The sequence below is a fragment of the Cucurbita pepo genome, chromosome LG20 (assembly GCF_002806865.2).
Source record: "Cucurbita pepo subsp. pepo cultivar mu-cu-16 chromosome LG20, ASM280686v2, whole genome shotgun sequence".
In the NCBI taxonomy this organism is placed as follows: Eukaryota; Viridiplantae; Streptophyta; class Magnoliopsida; order Cucurbitales; family Cucurbitaceae; genus Cucurbita; species Cucurbita pepo.
The window spans coordinates 3,027,162-3,049,398 of NC_036657.1; the positions used below are offsets into that span (position 1 = coordinate 3,027,162).

At 35.8% G+C, this 22,237-nt stretch overlaps 3 protein-coding genes across 3 annotated transcripts; 1 reads left to right on the plus strand and 2 right to left on the minus strand.

Annotated features, from left to right (window-relative positions):
* Nucleotides 1–412: 412 nt before the first annotated feature.
* LOC111783062 (glucan endo-1,3-beta-glucosidase 11-like) lies at nucleotides 413–2,119 on the minus strand. Its single transcript, XM_023663938.1, has 4 exons — nucleotides 1,890–2,119; nucleotides 1,510–1,799; nucleotides 712–1,440; nucleotides 413–569 (listed from the first exon to the last, which is right to left on the minus strand). The coding sequence occupies exons 1-4, from the start codon at nucleotides 1,930–1,932 to the stop codon at nucleotides 480–482; spliced, it is 1,152 nt and encodes a 383-aa protein (XP_023519706.1). The 5' UTR covers nucleotides 1,933–2,119; the 3' UTR covers nucleotides 413–479.
* Nucleotides 2,120–4,531: 2,412 nt separating this feature from the next.
* Nucleotides 4,532–17,442, plus strand: LOC111783061 (cullin-4-like). The gene is made up of 17 exons (XM_023663937.1): nucleotides 4,532–5,010; nucleotides 5,859–5,974; nucleotides 6,121–6,467; nucleotides 8,509–8,689; nucleotides 9,882–10,004; nucleotides 10,110–10,397; nucleotides 11,035–11,160; nucleotides 11,312–11,413; nucleotides 11,554–11,607; nucleotides 15,313–15,419; nucleotides 15,513–15,573; nucleotides 15,655–15,786; nucleotides 15,938–16,075; nucleotides 16,186–16,266; nucleotides 16,359–16,439; nucleotides 16,681–16,761; nucleotides 17,063–17,442. Exons 1-17 carry the CDS (start codon nucleotides 4,635–4,637, stop codon nucleotides 17,174–17,176), a joined length of 2,508 nt encoding a protein of 835 aa, XP_023519705.1. The 5' UTR covers nucleotides 4,532–4,634; the 3' UTR covers nucleotides 17,177–17,442.
* A 564-nt stretch (nucleotides 17,443–18,006) lies between these two features.
* LOC111783530 lies at nucleotides 18,007–18,597 on the minus strand. The gene has a single exon (XM_023664457.1). The coding sequence runs from the start codon at nucleotides 18,595–18,597 to the stop codon at nucleotides 18,007–18,009; it is 591 nt and encodes a 196-aa protein (XP_023520225.1).
* Nucleotides 18,598–22,237: the final 3,640 nt, after the last annotated feature.

Consider the following 22,237-nt stretch of genomic DNA (forward strand, 5'->3'; position numbering starts at 1 on the left):
ATTTGACTTTTCATACCCCATCAAAAGCAATAATTTTAAGATTAAAATTTAATTTTAGTTTTAAATTTGGATAGGGTTCGTTTCTAATTATTTAAAAAAATATAATTTTTTCCATTTCTTGATTTTAAGAAACACTTTCAAAATTATATACAAATTTTAGAAATAACAAAAATTAATTTATTCCTTCTTATACGTGTTTCTTATTTTTAGTTTTTCAAAAAAAAAAAAAAAAAAAAAAAAACTTCTATCTTTTTTTACTTATAAAATATTTAATTAATTTAATACGTCTTTTCCTAATCGAAAGGGAATAACACGACAAACAATTTCTCCGATAATGAAACATAATCTCAAATTAATAGCCGAGACTAATTTTAAGATTTATTAAAATTACAAGAACTAAATTTAAATATTTAAAAATAAAATAATTCTCGAAACCCCGAAAATACTATTAAACCCTAAATTCAATTATACACAAGAGCTTAAAATCGTCTTCTCATAAAAACTTGATACGTCATCAAATACACAAACATCCAGTACACCAAGCTTTGATAATATCCCATGATGCCACCCTGTTCAATTCAATTTAAATTCATCCCAACAAAAAAAATCAGGTTTTTATTCTAATTATTTAAATTTCCAATTTACAAAACAAAAGTTTAAGAATTTATTAGACATGAGTCATAAGCTCTATTTTTTTAAGGGGCGAATTACCTTGGTAGGGGCGGAAGAGGTGAGAGAAATGGAGGAAGTGCCCTTAAAGGAGGAGAGGCCAACATTGTAGGCCATGGTGCCATCGGGTTGATAAAGGCCATAGTTCCGTTCAGAAGTGGGGCCAGGTTTCAAATTCTCGTTAAACAAAGCGAAGAGGTAAATCTCGAGCCGGACGTTGGGTCTCATGGGCGTGCCTTCGTTAGCCATTTGTCTTCTAAGCAAGTTCCTGTTGTAATTGGCGGCGTTTTGGATGGTGGCTCCATTTTCATTAGGGTCCCCTTTGGAAGGCCATCCAGTCTCCGAGATCCTAACTTCGATCCCCTCGAACCCCATTTTAGCCATCGCGAAATAGACTGCGTCGGCTTGAGCATAGAGCATGTTGTCATAATGGAGCCTCGTGAATGGATCCACCATCCCTGGGTTTGGGTTGAATAATACGTATTCTAAAGGGATCCCATTTGGGTCGTCCTTGTATGCGAAATATGGGTATGCGTTTATCCAAAATGGCGCCTTTGTTCTTGATAGAAACTCCAAGAATTGCGTCATGATTCCGGTGATTTCTGGCTTGAAGCTCCCGGCCGACGGTGGGTATGATTCTTCTAGCACGGCTAGGGAGCTCGGCGTCGAGAGCTTAATGAAGCTTAGCCCGAGTTGAGTTAATGCTGCGTGGATACTCAACATGGCTGGGACTAGTGTCTCCACTAGTGTCATGTCATTCTCTGAAAACACCTGTAATTTTCCAATTTGAGTTTAGTTCAACTGTTTGTTTTTTCAATGGGTTTGAATGATGTAACGAACCTCGTTGCCGACAGCAATCTCGGTGATTCGAGTTGCGGGGACGTAGGGCTTGATGCGTGCCGTGACCCATTGGAGGGCTTGTTGGGGATTCGTTAGCTCAGCTAGCATTTGGTTTTCGATTGTGACGATGAGGTCAACCTTGGAGTTGGCAAACGCTGATAAAACCTGTGGATTTGTGTCGTAGATTCGTACTTTTGTGATTCTTAAGGCTGTCAACATGTCTAGAACCTTGTCGGGTGGTGGTAAATTGTTGCCAATTTGACCATAGTTTATACCTAGCGATGTAGCTCCTAATGAAAAGGAAAAAAAGATGCAAAATTTCTCAAAATTCAAGCAATTAAAATCATGGGTAATATAAGAAAACACGAACTCATGAATACCTGAAATAAAGAGAAGAAAGAGAAGAGCGAGATGGAGGAGCATCGTACGTCCTGCTCACGATTTCGAAAAGAATGGATCGAACCAACCAAAGGGTTGTAGGATTGCGATGAGGTAGAGGTGCGGTCGGGCAGCGTAAGCCCGGAAACGCAGAGAAAGGAGTAGGGAAAGAGCAATTAAAGAGAGGGCCGCAATTCCTTTCTTTTCTTGTTTCTGTTTTTTTGGATATGGATGTGGATTTGGATTTGGTGTGGCTTGTGAATTTGAGGTTATTTGGTATATATATTGTCGTACGAGAATGGGAATTTGGAGTGTAGTTGTCTTTAAAGCCACGCCAAAGCATAGGCCATTCTAATATTAATGTCCATTGTCAACTTTCTTCGCAAAAAAGCAAATTTCAAAAGGGAAATCCCATTGGGTGGTTAAATTATATACGAGGGGGAAAGGAACAAAACCAATATTTTATTTCTTTATTATCACATTTTTTTAATTAAAATATATATTATCGACCAACGACGACAGATAGCTAGAGTTTGAATCATTTCATGTTCGTTAAATAGCAAGTCACTCTTATTTTTTCGAACGGTTTAAGTGGGACGACATCCAACGAAGTCCCTTTTTTTCTTAACCCTCGCTCGGATTCAGGGTCGTGGGTAAAAAAGGAAAAAGGCAAAAGTTAGATAAAAACAAAAGAGCTTTGTCACACATACATGTATATAATGAGTGGGTGAAGGGGGGAGTTTTTGGTAAACCAAAAGAAGGGTCTGATTTGGTAAGAAAAACCGCCCTTTAAAAGTGAACATGGCAGGTGTTTTTAGCCCTTTTGGATAAAGGGGGAGTCTCGATAAATTAGGTGGGTCGTACTTATGGATCCATCACTTCATTACGATTCATCGTGGATCCTTTTTCAAGAACTTTGTAGAAATCCAATTTGAGAAAAAATAAGATACGTAAAAGTGGGTAATGACCCACTTTTGAGAGACTTGAATTACGAACTGCTACGTATTAATATGCGATGTATGAAAAAAATCGATAACCTTCTTCTTTTTTAAAACATGAGACACAAGTGAGTAAAAAAACCATAATGTGTACTCGAGAGTTACGACATACAAAACAACCAAGAGCTAGATAAACTAATATGAAATATAGGAAGACTTGGATCTAAGGGTCCTCTTTAGCACAGCTTTGAAACGCTCCCGTCCTCGACGAGCTCCTCTGTTATTATCTGAAGAAAAAAAAAAACATAAATTAGCAAGAATGAGTATAAAAATATGCTTAGTAGGTAGTCTACTTACGAACTCTAAATCGAATCCAACTCTTAGCTAATACCACGTGTCTTGGTTCCAATTTTTCTGGAATTAACCCTAAGCCTTCAAGCTTGCCCAAGCTTCTAGCTTTAAATACTCTAACCCTAGTTCCTTCATGTTATGACCCTATCTAGCCACTGAGTGGTTCATATAGGTTGACACCGTATGTTCTCGTGGTCAGACCGGTCGGGTCTCTAAGTTAGGTGTGACATCTAGTTACAAAGTTTATTGTGCATATGCTCCCGAGGTTTGGTACGAGGCCTTAAGTTGAACTGATTAGCTACTTTACTTATGTGTATGTCACGATGGTTGGAATTTTTTTTTCTTTTTATTTTAAAAAATTAATCTTTGTTATCAGTAAAATATGAAAGGGTTTTGTTTTTTTAATTAATTAATTAATTTCTTAATTTAAAAAATATATATATATATATTTGCCTTCCATTTTCAAAGAAGTTCATTGCTAAGTAAAGAATAATATGTTTTCTTTGTGTCAAATTGATTGATTCAAGGTATATATCTATTTTAACACGTGCATATTTTATATATATTTTAATTAATATAATTATACAGCAATTATTAAAATCTCAATAATAACAATAATTTTATTTAATTTAATGCATAAAAAAAGTTATGTACAAGCCACTTTTGAAAATTATAATTTAATTTCCTCTTGTATTTATTTGAGCGAAGATAAACAACTAAAAAGTCCTGCGTTGTAGGAGAATGTCACGAGCAACAAGTACCAAATATGAATTCTAAATTTTGGTCGGGATTCGAGCTAAGGGGCGTTACAAAGAGTGGAGACTAAGAATCGTTATCGGCATATCCAATCCTAACAGTGTCCGAATATCACATACCTATTGTTTATATACGGATAATCTCACTTGTCAGAGAATATTTTAAAGGTCAGTTAAATTTGAAAAACTAAATACCTTATTTTTTTTTTCTATTTTTAAAAGATTATTAACAAATTAGGTTAATTTTAGAAAAAGAAAAAAATAATTATGATAGGAGTTTTGTATCTATTTGTTTCATTATAAATTGATAATTTATTAATTTTAAGGAAATTTAAGTTAATTTAATAAACTAATATTGGAAAAAAGAGATTTATATTTTAGTTAATTTAATTTAAAAATGGAGTTTTGTAATAAAGAAATTAATACTTTAGATTTAAAAATAATTATCTTTTTATTATTATTAAACTGCAATTCGATTAATTTTAGAAATAGATATTAAATATTAAATAAGTAAAATAATAATTAAAAAAAAAAAAAAAAAGAAAAAAAAAATCAAAGTCAGACTAGGGGCANAAAAAGGGATTTCTGGTAGGAGGGGAATTCTCTGTCTCGGCGTCCTCAGAGAAATCAATCTTCAATTTTTTGTGCACAAAATTTCCTCTTTTCTGCTTCACTGGACAATGCCCTCCTCTTGATCACTTTCATGTCTCTCCCCACCAAACGCTCTGCTAGCGCCACCGCCAACACCGCCGCCAGCTCCGTCGTCTCTTCTTCACCAACTTCCAAAGCCTCCATCTCATCCCCTCCTATGAAGAAAACCAAATCCCAAGCTGTTCCGACCTCACTTGACCCCAATAAAAACGGCCTCCACCACCACGACCGCCCTTTTTCCAACATTACTTCATCGGCCGCCGCTGATGACGCTGATTTCGACCCTTCCTCTATGGCCCTAGATGAAGATCTCAAGCCCGACGATTCCCCTCTCATTGGCGCTAGTCGCGCCGTCGCAACCAATTTGTCGCGGAAGAAAGCCACTCTCCCTCAGCCTGCCAAGAAACTCGTTATTAAGCTTGTTAAAGGTATGTTCTTTCGATCTCGTTCTGCGTTTCTTTTCGAAGGGGTTTAGGCGAATTCATTTTCGGTGTTTTTGTTCATTGTGTGGTTAGGTTTTGTTTTCCCGTGATCGATTCTATTTGTTCTTTTTGACTTCTTTGTGCATTTTGGAGGTTTGGCTTTTCCAGTTGGGGGTTTTCGTGTTGATTGGTGTTTTCTTGTTCTTGTTTTGAAATTACTGGGAATTATGCTGTAAGTGAACATTGGCACTCGGGTTTATTTCGATTTCTTATGGTTTTTGGCCATTCTTACGAGATTTCTTCGAATGTAGACATGTTTTCTGCTGATTTTCTTTCTGATCGTTGAGTTGTACAGTGGCATTTAAATTTTCACGTGGGTCCTATGGAAATCCAAGGTAGAACTATTGAGTAATGACGTACAACTTTCTGATGCGTACGTCATTTCATTACCTCTTCCAGGATTAGGAATTACCATTTACTGTACTGGGAGATTAAGAGGAGGAGGCGTGTAAAATTGGGAAAGTTCATTTCCTTATGTTCGGATAAAATCTATAGTCAGATATATACACTCTTATACCAATGCCTTAATTTATAGTTAATGGCAATGGAAGATTTTTAGTCAACTGCCAAAATTAGCTATGCTGAAGCAAATGTACTTTCAACTTTGTATTATTACAGTGAGGCCTCATCTATGCCCCGTGTCAGCTTTGTTTTTGTTTACTGCCTTGCCTTTTCTGGTGTAGATAATGTCAATGGTTGTGAAGATGTGAATCATAGCCTTGGTTGAACTGATATCCCTTGTTGAAAATGGCTTACGATTTCTTATTTCTTATTTTCCATTTTTCTCTATGAAGCAAAACCGACACTTCCTGCTAATTTTGAGGAGGATACATGGGCAAAGTTGAAATCAGCCATATGTGCCATATTCTTGAAGCAACCTAATTCTTGTGATCTGGAGAAACTTTATCAGGTAATATTTATGATTCTTGTTTTTTTCTCTCCACTTATTTGATAAAAAAGGACATAGTTTCTGATCCCCCCTCATATCTGAGGTTTCTCAACCATGATCCCCCCTCATATCTGAGGTTTCTCAACCAATTGCTGTATTATATGCAGGCTGTTAACGATCTTTGCTTGCACAAAATGGGTGGAAATCTTTATCGGCGGATTGAAAAGGAGTGTGAAGTGCACATATCTGCAGCATTACAGTCTTTGGTTGGGCAAAGCCCAGATTTGGTGGTTTTCTTGGCTTATGTTGAGAAATGCTGGCAAGATTTTTGTGATCAGATGTTGATGATTCGTGGCATTGCTCTGTATCTGGACAGGACGTATGTCAAACAAACACCAAGTGTGTGCTCATTATGGGACATGGGCTTGCAACTTTTCAGAAAACATTTATCTTTATCTTCAGAAGTTGAGCACAAAACTGTTACGGGTCTATTAAGAATGATTGAGAAAGAAAGGTCAATCTCTATTCTTAATGATGCAATAATTTTATTTAAGTCTAACCAATGTTTTAAAAGGCTAAAGGCGGTCTTGAGGTGGTAGGAGGTGTAAGCCTTAAATTAAACTAAAACATTTAACAAGTCCTATTTTAGTATGACCAAGTATTGCTAAACATAATAGTCATATAAGAGAACAAAAATAAAACTACCCGTCAATTGCCATTGTTAAATGATATCTTTAACCGGTCATATTGTCACAACTCGAACCTTTATATTTTTAAGAATAAGACAAATTAATAGTATTCTTCTAATCATTACATGAGGCATAGAGACTTTAAGCCTTGTGGTTTGAAGGAGGCGTAAGTCTCAAGGATAAAAGTTAGAGCCTTGCCTCGAGGCGAGCCTCAAGACATTAGCCTCAAATAGCCTTTTAAAACATTGAGTATAATGGATGTTGCTTATGCACATAGTATTGCATGTTTTTTTTTTTTTTTTTTTTTTTTNTGACTCACGCACTTTTTGAGTTATTAAAATTAGTAGTTGAGCTATTTGTTGATGAAAAAGCTTGCTTACTTGCAACAAGTTGTTAGTAGTCTTGGTTTATTTGGATGATATAAGCTATTGACAAAAAATGGCCTCAGCAGATCCTGATATAGGTTTCTGCAACTTAGAATGAGTTATCGACAAGCAGTTATGATACTCTTTTCTTTCAAAGATCTTTGTGTCCATTATATAGAAATGTTTAATAGGAAACTTTTTCGTTGTTTTAGCAAAGAAAGAATACAAAGTGATATCCTGCCACTGAGAATTTAGAAAAGGACACCACGATTCAAGTTAGTTATAGAGATTAGTACAAAAGGAAAATGAAACAGGAAATTTGGTTAGGTCAATGATTACCTCATCCATTTTTCCTTGATTGATTTGGTTGTATTCCTTTCTAGCCATAGACCAGTCGTTGCTTTAAATCATTCAGCCTCAAAATTATTCCTTTCTTTAGAATATTCCCCACCTTGCAATTGGAGAAGTTTGTTGCCTCCATTTTCTAGCCGTACTTGTTGCAATCAATCTTGTTTCCTTTGTTGTTCACATGTCAATGTGTTCCTTCATATATTTCTCTGATCTTTTTCCTCATTAGAAAGTCACGTATGATCAGATGATGCCGTATTTGGACCACACTATTACAGCAAACCCAGTAATGAAAGGGCACTTGCTCCATACACTTTGATTTGTGTCATGATGTTTCTAAGCTTCTTCATTAGTTTGGACTTTGGTCTTTTCTTGATTTGTGGTGTAACTGAAATCAAATATTTGTGAAATTTAAATCTGAGAGAAAACTACAAACTCATTTTTCTGCCTTGTTTTGAAAACTATTGGAAGCTTGGAAATATTGGACATGCTGCAATAAAAGCTATTGGAACCATCAAACAAATGCCTTGTCAATCAATATCTTCGTGAAAACTTTCTTTTGCGCGTTGAGTCATTCACCTTTGGCCTCTCTCTCCCATCAATTTTCAATTTATGAATCTAACACCATATGATATTTATTTAATCTTTGTAAATGCAAGATGGATCCTTAGTACATAGATTCTAATAAATAAATATGCATTGTCGTATTGTGAAATATCCTTGTATAAGATGAGTTTTGTCCAATTCATGGAGTGATATATTATTGGTAGGGTCAAGTTTGGGTATATGATCCCTTATATGGTTGAGACCCAATGTGCGCAAGGGAATTTTTTGGTTCTTGGTTCTCTGAAGTTGACACATTGATTAATGGCCTATAATCCAAGTGAGACATTGCAAGTGTGCAAGTGTAGATTGCTTCATATTGGAATTTTGTAATTTGCTGTTCTCCACCATGTATAAGAATTTCAGAATTTTATAAAACCACACAAGCTGATTTTACTGATGGCTAACAATTCATTATGACATACAATATAAACAGTTTTTTTTTTCTTTCTTTCTTTATACAATTGATTTATTTGTTAGATTTTTCCATATTAAAAGAACTTATTATGTAAAATATTCGACTAACATGGATCTTGTATTGGTCTTTTAGGTTAGGTGAAGCAATTAATCGGACTCTCCTCAACCACCTTCTGAAGATGTTTACTGCACTAGGAATTTACTCGGAGAGCTTTGAAAAGCCATTCCTTGAATACACTTCTGAGTTTTATGCTGCTGAAGGCATGAAACACATGCAGCAGTCCGATGTTTCAGAATATTTAAAGCATGCAGAGGTCTGCATTGTTCTTTTCTTGTATTAGACTTGCTCATTTTCTTATCCATGTTCATAAATTGATTATATCCACAGTAAAGAAAAAGTATTAAAGAAGAAACTAAGGAGCAATGACTGGAAATCAGACCCAAGTCCAAGGAAGAAGATTAGAAAAATACTCCCCTAATTGTAAAAATAAGAAGAAAGGGGCTAATCACGAAATCTATCGATTTTAGTAGCTCATGAAGAGTTTAAGAACTCTCATACATAAAAAGGGTTATAGAACTTTTATGTGTTATGCCCCAAAATTAACTCATCTTCCACTCTCTTCCTCTTCTCAAACCTGATAAAATAAATCCTGTTCACTCTTTTCATGATTTCTTAGAAAATGATGCAAGGAAGGACTTGATAGACAATGATAGTGAGGAGGAATTTTTCCACTGTAAGCCAGACAATCCCGCATAATTTGAAGACTTTGCTCAGATTGTCCCAAAAAGACCTGGAAAAGAGGCATTATACGGACAAATTATGAAGGATGCATATTTACTTGTTGTCCAGCATCCTTCTTTATGGTTAAGACACATCCAAGCGCATCTTTCTTTGAATGGTTTTACTATGCTAACCTTTCTTGAAACCACTGTCTACTGGAAAGAAACAAAACCCACCTTTATAATTTTCACCTTCGAAAATGAATATGACAAAGTTTGGTCTGAAAACTTGGCTGTTCTTGATGTAAAGAAGGGCTTGTGAAGGATCCCGAGGTTCTGGAAATCAGAAAACCTGGGTCTGGTATAGCGGGGCTGAAGTTTTCTAGGTTGGACATCAAAGTGGACCTTTTCTTCATTTCCTCTTCTTCTCTTTCTTCTATAACCTTCCTAAACCCACGCTCCTAGTGATAAACTTCTGTAATACCAGCAGACATTCTGCATTAATAAACAGAAGAAGCAAACTGTTGGATATCACTTCATTGTAAAAGTATCGGGGGAACATGGCTTGGTAAATGTTGAAGGCTTCTTGCTGTGTGAAGTGTAAAGTTGATCTGAGTTGTAGGCTAAGCAGCAGTTCTTAGTTCTGAATATCATAGTTAATGAATGTGAACAGCTTAGTAGATTACTTGGTACCTAAAAGATTGATATTATGTCCTTTGAATAACTGTATGACATCTTCCTTGTTTTGCTTACTAACCATCCATTTATGTTAACCTGTTGTTCCAGGGAAGGTTGCAGGCAGAGCAAGATAGATGTTTGCACTATCTTGATTCAAGTACAAGAAAGCCCCTGATAGCAACCACAGAAAGGCAACTCCTTGAACGTCATATATCTGCAATTCTTGATAAGGTTCCATTGATAACTCAGATTTTATATTCTATCATAAATTCTTGTTCTTCCATATTGTTTTCTTGCACAATTCCAATGTTTATTTAGACATACTTTTTTCTTTAGGGTTTTACATTGCTGATGGATGGGAATCGTATGGGAGACCTTCTGAGGATGTACACGCTTATTTCAAGGGTCAATGCCCTTGAATCACTTAGACAAGCCCTTAGTTCATATATACGAAAAACTGGGCAAAATATTGTCATGGATGATGAGAAGGACAAAGATATGGTCTCATCACTTTTAGAATTCAAGGCTTCTCTTGATACAATATGGGAAGAAAGCTTTTCAAAGAATGAAGCTTTTAGCAATACAATAAAGGATGCATTTGAGCATCTTATTAATCTTCGTCAGGTACCTCTCTCTTCATGTTTGTTTTCTTGTTTTCTTTTTAGAATTTTCCCATTACTTATTGTAGTTAATTAGAATATGAGGTGCACATACATTCTTAAACTGCAGCCTAATTAAAATAATAACCATGTAATTGGTAATATTCTGTCTGGCGTGCTTTATTGCCAGTGTTTAAAAATGTATATCTGGTGATGTTGAGGGGCGAGACAGGACACACCATTTATTAAGAGAGAAAAAAAAAAGTTGAGAATTAATGTTTCAGCTCGTTGAGCGGAGAATAAAGGGGAAGAAGCAACACTATTTGATCGGCCAAGTGCTATAGGCATGATTGGCACGAGGATTTCAACTTACGTCTTCTTTTTTCTTCAGATATAACGTGATCAACTTTGGACTTTGATCTTATTCATAATTTGTAAAAACTAGGAACCTAACTTTTATCTCTGTGTAAATTAATTCTTCTGATCTATATTACTTTCAAGACCTAGGTTCGGTTGCCTCATCTGTTCATGTCTTGTTCTTCCATAATGCTTTACATGTCTCAACATACATTCAACATTTTTTTTGTATCATTGTTTCAGTCTATGGCAGCTGCTCTATGTTCAATTATGTGATCTAACAGCATAATCTTTTCCTCCTGTAGAATCGTCCTGCTGAACTGATTGCAAAGTTTCTGGATGAAAAGCTTCGTGCTGGAAACAAGGGTACTTCTGAAGAAGAATTGGAGGGTACACTGGACAAAGTGTTGGTTCTGTTCAGGTTTATTCAGGTAGTCATCATTATCAGTGGAAAGAGTCATGGAAAGATCTAATTGATCTGGAATTATTTTTTCTTGAATTTTTATTTCATTTTGCCATAGCTTAAGCACATTTATGCTTGACATGGAGAAACAATTCTTCTGCTTCATTTGTTCATTGTAGGGTAAGGATGTGTTTGAAGCCTTTTACAAGAAGGATCTAGCAAAAAGGCTACTTCTAGGAAAGAGTGCTTCTATCGATGCTGAGAAGTCTATGATCTCCAAAGTCAGATTAATTTTCCTTAATTCAAAATTCAATAGTGGTTATTGTGAATTATTTACTAATCATGCCAACAAGTTTTTAAATTATTCTTTAACTCGTAGTTGATTATGTAATCCTAACTAGTTCTTTTTGCTTTGTCACAGCTGAAGACCGAGTGTGGTAGTCAGTTTACGAACAAACTTGAAGGAATGTTTAAGGTGCATACTTCCGGAATTTATTTTCAATCTCTCATGTTTTTGTGAATTGTGGTTAGTTATGAAGAATTGATTTCAATTGACTTCAAATGGCATCCTTGCTCCTAGTTTTTCTTTTGTAGGCTGCATCTGGGGGTTATTCAATTTTTTCTTCTTTTTTTTCCGTTTAAAAATTGGTTTTATATGATGCTGGTTGGAGTTTGAAGGTGTCCCTTATTGGTAGTTTGCTTGTTTCCATACCATTAAAACTATGAAGAGTATCTTGCACGTCTCTTCTCTTATCTCAACTGGACAGTGATGTTACCTTGCTCTTATTTTAAATCAAATTTTGATTGATTTATTTATTTTTTAAGTTGGACAAATGAAACTAAATATTTTTCTAGACAAAATTGCAAGGGAGAAGGGGTGGACAGGGCATATCTTGAACGTTCTCCAATTGGATTGTATAGAAAATGGAGAATAATTATAACGCGCCGAGATGATTAATATCATATAACTTTTCATAGTGATAAACAAAATTTCTGTTATTTGTTTCGAGTGAATAGACCCAATAGTAGTCACCCTTCATCCAATTATCTTAACCTTCCTACAAAACTGCGATTGGATTGAGTTAAATCAGAAATGAGCTGATTTGAAGAGGAGAGTGCTGTTAGTAGTAGTTGAATAGATTGAAGATGGACCACCATACCTTCGTTGGTTTTTGGATGGATAGACCACCGTTGCTTCATTGTAAACTCTCACAGAACAAAGATGATGGTCTGATTTTGCTCTCTTGCCCCAAACACAGCAATTAGGGAAATAATCATTAGGATCACACAACTCACCCACTCAATCTAGATGAAGAACATGAAAAATAAAAGACAATATGTAAGGAGAAATATACGTAGAGACACCAGAAAGTAAAACTCCATGGATGCTAGGATTTATTTATAGATGACTTCAAGTAGTTACCGTTAAGATAAATTCCCTTTTGAAACTCTAAATAGGAGAAGATAAAGGCTCTATTTTTTAAACTAAATAAGAGAATAAAATAGATTCTATCTTAGAAACTATTAAGATATGAGGCTCCACAGACATACTATCCAATGGTTGTGGGTTGTACCACCGGGGACCTACCTCGCCCTTCTCTTAGACTCGACATGGGACTTGCCACACAAACCATGATATTCTAGCATCACATATTCTTGCTTAAGCTAAATGTGGCCATCTTGGACTTAACACTCGTATTCTTTGAGTTGCACAGATTAACCACAATATTTCCCCGTCGTGGTTACATCCCTTATTGAAGCAAAGCCTAGAAACTTGTAACATAGTCCTTTCACTTGTTGGCACTATACTAAAGCCAACTCTTTATTTATTCACCTTCATATGGCAATTGTTGCTTCAGTGCTTCTCTGGTCTTGTTGTAGCTTCATTCTTCGTGTTGCTCATGTCCAGCCTTATGCTCTCATCTTGAGCGAATGCTAGTGTCGGTAATTCTTGTTTATCTATCCACCTTAGGCACGAGGTGATGCTCAAGAAATACACGTGTACTCACTTTTTGGAGCACTTCTATGAGTGTTGCTTGCCTCTCTTATGTTCACTCCTCTTAGAGCACTTCCACACGATGGCTTAAGGAGTACACGTGTGCTCACTTCTTGGAGAGCTTTGATGGGCATCGGTTGCCTCTCTCGTGCTCACTCCTCTCAGAGCCTCCACTGTGCCAGCCTCCTTCACCAATCCTCTAAATCAGAATCCTCCTTGACTACATGCGTAAGGTGCCATGTTTCTAGACAACGTCAATTGGATTAACCCTAGAGTTTATCGATCCTTGAGGTTCCACTGCGTTTCTGGACAACGTCAACTGGGTGAATCCTAGAGCCTACTGATCCGAATTTCCACTGCGTTTCTGAAAAACTTCTACTGGATCAACCGTAGAGCCTGCCGATCCTTGAGCTTCCACTGCGTTTCTGAATAATGTCAACTGGATCAACCCTGGAGCCTGCTGATCCTTGAATTTCCATTACGTTTCTGGACAACGTAAACTGGATCAACCCTAGAGTTTGTTGAACCTTGAACGTCCATTGCGTTTCTGAATAGCGTCAATTGGATCAACCTTGGAGCCTATCAATCCTTGAGCTTTCATTGCAGATCAATGCTAGAGCCTATCGATCCTTGAGCTTCTACTGCGTTTTTGGACTGCATCAATTGGATCAACGCTAGAGCTTACCGATCCTTGATCTTCCATTGTGTTTATGAACAGAATCAATTGGATCAACCCTAGAGCCTCCCGATCCTTGTGCTTTTACTGCTTCGTAGTCATGGAATCCAGCCTCACCCCAGACAAGGGTTCGTGAAGATCTTTCCGGTATAGATAATCTTCAATATGCATCTTTTCGAATTTGATCCAACTTGTTGATCCGTCAAGCTTCTCTTCGGCAGTTGCCATACGAGAATGAACCTTCTCTTTCTTTGTTTCCCCCAAAAGCGAACAATACTGATCCACTCTTTCTCCAAATTTTTTGACCAAAAAATTTCATCTATTAAACTAAGCTAGAATTGAGCTTCTTTGAAAATCGATTGGGTCCTTCGTCTGCAGTGATAGCTGCCCTTGATCTGCCATCATATCTGTCGCCATCAACTTCTTTTTGATTATCATATGCACTTCGTAACCGCCCATTTTTATACTATATGCTGTCATCTTTGTTAGCATCTCCTCACCGCTGTCCTCCTCCGCCACCTTAATTTCCTCATCTGGGTCGTCTTCATTGTCAGCTCGTGCGGGATTCTAGCAATTGGATCGTCGCCATTCACGACCTCAGGCAAGATTTCAGCTTGCGAGTCAACTCCGTTCGTCGGCGACGGTGTGTCAGTTTTTTCGTGACTAGGGCAGTCAACATATTCTACTAGAGACCTCTTCTTTTTCTCATCTTCACAGATCGTGGTGAATTCTTCCTAGCTTTGATACCATTTGTTAGGATCGTACAACTCACCCACTCGATCTAGATGAAGACATGAAAAACAAAAAAGAGAAGATGCAAGTACAAATATACGTAGAGACACCGAGATGTAAAACTCCATGGTGGCTAGGATTTATCTATAGATGACTTCAAGTAGCTACAGATAAGAAAACCCTTTTAAAAACTAAATCGGATTCTATCTCAGAAACTAAATAGGAGAATGGATAAGATTCTATCTTAGAAACTACTAAGATATTAGGTTCCACAGCCTATCATAATAGTTGTATTCCTCATCTCGATGTGATGGGAATTGATTTTTCCATTATCAAAATGGAACCTAATAATAAACTTCACCTTCTTATGCATTTTAAGCTTCAAAAGTGTGTTAAGGTCTACAAATCAGATAACCTTTAGTATTAAGGTGGTAGAATATGGATTTACGAGAAAGTCTGTGGGCTTGTGTGCATATCCCTGACGCCAGGGGAAAGGGTAGAACAACAATGTTGATTTAGTTTTGCTGTTATACGGAGCTAATGTTCAGAGGAAGGTCCTTTTGATGAACTGAAAATCTCATCATTCCTCATTTTCTTCCCTCTCCTCTCCCTCTCGCTCTATTGTTTTTTTTTTTCAATTTTTCCTTCACACATGTCTACTAACTACTATACTTGTCTTCCGTCTGAATTTCACAAATTAGTTGTGTAGTTAATGCTGTATTTGAATTACTTCTCAGACTATCTCCTGAAATTTAGTTTACGGTGTATTGTATTAGGACATTGAGTTGTCTAAAGAGATCAACGAATCTTTCAAGCAATCATCCCAAGCGAGGACAAAGCTTCCCATGGGGATTGAAATGAGTGTTCATGTCCTGACTACTGGGTAAGTTGTAATTAATGTGATTATCTACTGATTAACTCTCATTGATTACTTCGGTTTTGACAGGAATGTTAACAATCTATTGGTTGTCTGTAGGTACTGGCCAACTTATCCTCCCATGGATGTTAGGCTTCCCCATGAGTTGAATGTCTACCAGGTTGAAAGCAAGATAATAGTATGCATCTTAATTTACATGTAACTTGGAGTAGTCCTTTGATTCCTTTGCTTTGTTTTATAGGACATTTTCAAGGAGTTTTATTTGAGCAAGTACAGTGGGAGACGCCTAATGTGGCATAATTCATTAGGCCACTGTGTGTTGAAAGCCGAGTTCCCAAAAGGTAAAAAGGAGTTGGCAGTTTCCCTATTTCAGGTGAGTTAATTCGTAGGCATTATAGCTGTTTTAAGGGATTCTTTGGGGCATTGTCTTTTATCCTCTTCTCTATCTCTTTAATGAAATGGGGTTGGAAAGCATTTTATTTTATTACCATATGGAGAGATTTAATCTGTGCATTGTGATCCAGACCGTGGTCTTAATGCTTTTCAACGATGCTGAAAAACTAAGCCTGCAAGATATTAGAGAATCTACTGGAATTGAGGATAAAGAACTCAGAAGAACTTTACAGTCACTTGCCTGTGGAAAAGTTCGAGTATTACAAAAGGTGGATAGCACCTTCATTTGATGTCTTTATTTGTTGAAGATATAAAATTATTTTAATATACTCTCAAGAGTTCTGAATCTGAGTTCTCTCTCCCCCCATCTTATATTTAGATGCCAAAAGGCAGAGATGTTGAGGACAATGATTCATTTATGTTCAATGAAGGATTTACTGCTCCACTCTACCGTCTTAAGGTATGCCAATTTTCATTTTATCTACCTGGAACGATCGTGTTACTTCAACCCGCCATAGCTGAAAATTCATTGTATTGTTGTGGGCGATGCAGGTAAATGCAATTCAGATGAAGGAAACGGTAGAAGAGAATACCAGCACTACTGAAAGAGTCTTTCAGGACCGTCAATATCAGGTTAGCCATTATTCTCTTTAATTTTCCCCCTTTCTTTACATGGAGACTGTCAGTTCATATAATTTGAACTCAAATATAAACTAACTGGATCATACAGTTAGATATAGTTACTTGTTCAGTGGTGTAATGTAAGTGAAGAATAGGCTGGAAAGGCTTGTTATTATTTCTGACCAAACAGCAGAATGAACAGTAGATTACCAAATTCATGGACCCTTAAACTTGTTTTGCGTGGTACCTGCAGGTCGATGCTGCTATTGTTCGAATAATGAAAACCCGAAAAGTGCTAAGTCACACTCTTCTGATAACTGAACTTTTCCAACAGGTAAAAGGCATTTTTTTTCTTTAATTTCCATGCATTCATCTTCTCGTGTTGAACCGGTATAATAGTATACTGTTCTTATCTTTTCGTTTCCCATGCATTCTTTTACTCCACAGTCAAATTTGTTATAATATTACCTATTATATTTACCCTGATACGAAAGCAGGCTTTTCTGCCTGCGCAAATGAAAGTAAAATTTGATTCTGGGTAAAATTTGAATGGATCATGCAAGAAAGTGACTAGTTGTAATATATTTGACTGTTGACGATGTTGAAGTGGATTATTGTGGTGTGTTGATGAACAGTTAAAGTTTCCAATAAAGCCAGCTGATTTGAAGAAGCGGATTGAAAGTCTTATTGATAGAGAGTACCTAGAACGTGACAAGAACAACCCTCAGATATACAATTACCTTGCCTAAAACAGTCTTTTCTCCTCGCTAACAACACGAAAATTTCGGCCGTTGGAAGGAGGGGAGGAGGGATCGATCCCTTTGTCAGATTAATGTACAGAAAGAATTTTAGTTTCAATATTTTTGGCTGCGTTGGACGTTGATTGTAAAGCATAATTTTGTATCTCTTTCAGTGTCTGTGGTCTCTGGTAAAAGTTCTGTACCTGATGAAATCATCTTCTCAAGCTTACAACACAAAAAGTTATATTAAAGCAAAGATCCCAATTTTAGTTTCATCAAAATTCTTTGGGTAGAAGAGTCTATGCTTGATTTGAACTCATTGTGTTTAGTAAGGACGCAACCAAACTGCCCAAGCCACTCGAAGCTTTCGGGGTTCGGTTCAGGCAGTAGTTACCTATGGTTTGATTACTGGAAAACTAAGCTGAATTGGTTGGGGTCGGTTTCATATAAACCTAAATGTCGTTGTTTCCTCTTTGTATATTGCATCTCATCGTCTTCTTCATTTGGGAGTTCAAAGAGAGTTTAATCTTCTCGTTTTAACGTTAGGTAACATGTGATACATTATTTCGATATTGCCCTTTCATCTCCTCAATATATCAATATATTGGTATATAAGTTATATTTTTTTTTTAGCGTCCCTTAATTCATATCATACATACGATACTTTTTCATCTATCTGTTAACAACGAATTTAAATTATCGTTTAGAGAGTCCTCCCTTCCCAACTTTTTACTGTCTTATTTTTCTTATTTTTCTTATTGCTCAAAGATTGCCTATAATTACAGACACAAACAAAGCTAAACAAAACTTTTGGACGTAATATTATTCTAAATTAAAGCCTAGTGGCCCTTTTTATGAGACTTTAATTCAGCTGATTTAGTTTCAAGTCTCATTTGTGTGTTAAATCTTTGAATAAACTCTTCCACCCTTCTGTTCAGTTCTTCATCTGTCATCTTTGAATACTCATTTTCTTCTAATTCCTTCTCTTCGTACATGCCACTTTCTAATCTCTTCGCCATCTTTTTCTTGCTCTCCTTTGACACACTTCTTTTGGGTTTCTCCGACTTGCTCCGCTCGTAAGTTCTCACCGGAGTCGTCTTCAACAGCGGCATAGAATCGCATCGTTCTTGAACAAAATTTCGCAAATTCCCATCTGGGTATTCTCTCTTTTCATCAAATACTACAAATGAAGAAGTTTGACGTTGAAAATGAGTCATCTTTGGGTTGGGAGGTGAGTAATGTTCATAAAGATGGGATCTTTTGTATTGGGTGAGAGAGAAATAGGCATAATCAGCAGCAATGATGAAGATGAGGGCATTGGAAATGAAGAACCAGAACATTGTGCTGTTGAAGAGAGATGAAAAAGAGAGGTTTTTGAAGATGATGCAAAAGAAGAGAAGGAACAATAGGGAGGAGAAGAAGGCTAACATGTAATCATTTGTATATTTATTATAAGTGTTTGGTTTGGGTTTGGGTTTGTAGGGCATAAATGGATTATCAAGTGATACAAGATTTGAATGAGATGACATTTGGTGGATTGCAGAAGAAAAAGAAGAAAAACAATGGAGTTTTTGAGTTGAGAGATTGAATGGTTGGGGTTTGAGAGACAGAGATTTCAAGAGGGTTTTTCCTTTTATAGCCACTTGGATGTGAGTTTCAAAGGATTATGCATGATTACTTCTTGTCTAGGGATGTTGTGAGATATGTGGCTAATTATTGAATTACCTCAAATTACTATTTTACCCTTTTTGTATATTTTATTCCCGTGCATATCTAGTTGTTCGTAGTTTTAAAATTATTCGAGGAAGTTAGATATATGACACCCAAACAAAAGATGATACATGAATGAACAGAAAACTACACCTGAATGAAAACGATCTTGAAGATACAAAATGGGTACTTTCCTTTTTAGTGACTCAATCACAGAAACTCCAAAGTTCAACATGTTTTGGTTACTACGCATGTGAGTGAAATTAAAACATGTTAGAAGGACTAGTGTTGGTCTATGAAGATCGTTTTCACTCTTAGAAGTGCGATGTAAATGTGACAATATTACAGGAGAATGTCGAAGTCATCGGGTGCCGAATTTTATATAATAAAAAAAATATATTGTAATTATTGAAATAAATAGATTTTATACGTATAACGTTATTATTAAATATTTTAAAAATGAATTTTATAGAAGGGTAAGAGATGTCAACTTGTGATATTTTATTATTTACTCTCACTAATGTTTATCCATATTAATATATATATAATGGATAAGTAATTTTATTTTTTATGGAAACTCAAGAAATAATGCCAACTCATCACAAAATGACAAGTAAATAGGAATAGTCTTAAATTATTTTGCTTTTGGTTGTATATTACTTTATTTATTATATTTTAAAATATATTCGAATTTCCAATTTCAATTACAAGTAATTAATGGGGAGTGCAAAAAAAAAAAAAAAAACATAAAAAATGAGTTATCATATAAAAACAATTATTTAATTTTTTAAATATTATCAAACTTTTTTTTTTTTTTTTGCCATATTTTGTGTCAGAGCTCGTGTCATAGCTCAGAGTATAATGATCTTATCTTTTGTATATTTTTTTCCGTCTTTACGAAATTTGTTTCTTATTATTCATTTTGTTTTATTTTTTATATTCAAGATGTAAACAATGGGTAAGAAAAAATAAAATAAATTAAAAACTTTTTTTTTTTTATTTTGTAAAAAACACAAAAAAAGAAAAAAAGAAAAAAGAAATTTAAACCGTAGCAAACAAGTCAAAATTTCCAAATAATAGTTTTAATCGATAATGTATGATGTGGCTGGTGTTCTCTCTCTCTCTCTACCAGCTCAAGTTTTTAGGGTTATTTCAATATATTATTACTTTTCCACGTGGACAATTCAGGTTAAATGGAGCCTCATGATTGGCTAATCAGTCAATTTGATGTCTGCCACGTGTTGAACATTGTGGATAAACACAACATTTGTTTTCCAAGGTAATTTTTGTGTTTGTGGAATATTTAATGTTTAATTCATCTCAATTTTTTTTAATTTTCAATAATTTATTATTATTATTTTTTTAAATTTTGATGTATAACGTAAGGTGGTGGTAGCTTATGATAGGATGGAATGAGAAAAAAAATGTCACGTCTACCTTCTTCCAGAGTTAGAATATCAAATTCTAAACTAATGTGGCACTATTAGATCTTTTAATTTCTCGAAGATGAGAAGAAAGAAAAAGTCATTTACCCTTTGCCTAATTAGCTCTCGAAGGACCGAACAAGGGAGAAATATTTGTTGGACCTCAGTTTCCTAAGAGGAAACCAGACCGTGTTTCTGTTGGGTTTTATGTCCTAAAACTCATAGTTTGTAAACAAAGATATATTCTATTTTCAATAAAGTTATTATTGTTGTTTATTCAGAAAAAATTGTTATTGAATAAAGTGAACTTTACGATCATTAATCTAAATCCAATAAACTAAGAACACTCTGGCTATAGTATGACTACTTGAACTATATGTAGAGACATAAGAGTGGATCAAGTTCAAGTATATAGTCAAAATGATCTATAGTATAAGGATAAGGCTGAGTACCTTATTCTGGGGACACTATGGATGCGGCCCACTTTTGTATATGATATAAACAATGCGATCACTAAATTGTGCATGTGGAGACATGTGAGTGGGGGCGTCCTATGCAATGAGTATTGCATAAGATCGGACCATGAAGAAAACCACTCTCACTTTATAAAGTCGTTTACTGTTGAGACTGATTTTCTTTTCATTCGATAACCTAGGTAACTCGGTTTTAATCCTGAGCTAACCATGAACTCCTGTTTATTCGGAATTATCCTTAGATTTGCATGGGTGAGAGTGGCTCTAGTTCGCCGACTCAACAGGCCTCCCATTTCAGGGGTAAGACTGGGTGAATGGCTGGGGACGTGGGGTGCAAGACGGAATTCACTCCTACCCACTTTTAGGGATAGAAGAAAGGTAGTTCCCTTAAGCACTGACTCCAGGTCTTGAACAAGGGGCCCCACCCTCTCATTGGCCTGAGAGGGATTCGGTTTACTGGTTGGACCACAAACCAATTGTTTATTAGAGGATCAGTGAGACATAAGGAACAAGAAGTAACTTCAGGGGTAAAACGGTAAATTGACCCAGCTCTAGTTACGAACAACCTGTGAAGGATCGACTTACTAATCATGGTTATATCAGATGGACAGAAATATATCTATAGTGAGGGGAGTGCAACTACTAGGCTATAGTGGAGTGTCCTAGTAGTTAACGAATGTTGGTTAACCAGGTTAATGAGTTTAATCGGTTAATCTTGAATCGTTGGAGCCCATGATCTATAGGTCCATTAGGTCCCTCTGCTAGCTCATATCGGACTAAACCATAGAACAGTGTGACGAGTGAGTTCGAAGTGTTCGAATTCAAATTAGGGAATATGCGTTACATATATACGATATATTTAACCGCAATTTTATTTTATTTACGAATTAAACGAAAAGAGAGAATCTGAGATATTTAAATAAGATTTAAATATCTTAATCAATTATGTGTCGGAATTGACTGGGATTGGCATTTGAATTAATATTAAATATTAATTAAATAGTTTAATTAATTATTTAATGTTACTTTAATTTGAAATTCATTATTCAAATTAATTGTTGAATTAAAATGAAGAAAGTCAAAATGTTGACTTTCATCTAATTAAAATGAAGAAAGTCAAAATGTTGACTTTCATCTAATGGAAAAATCATGTTAGTGGAATTTTGAGGTGTCAAAATTTGGTTTAACCAAACTTGCATGTTTGCCAAATAAACCCCACAAGTTTGAGTGGAATTTTGAGTGTCAAAATTTGGTTAACTCAAACATGCATGCTTGCCACATAATCTCAAACATTTGAGTGGAATTTTAAGTGTCAAGATTTGGTGATCTCAAGTTTGCATGAACATGCAAACTTGACTCTTTAAATAGAGTGATCATGATACTTGGAAGGGATTCTTCTTCATCTTGATGAAAAACCTCTCACAAGCACTCTCTTTCACGTATACAAAATCCCTCCCAAGTTT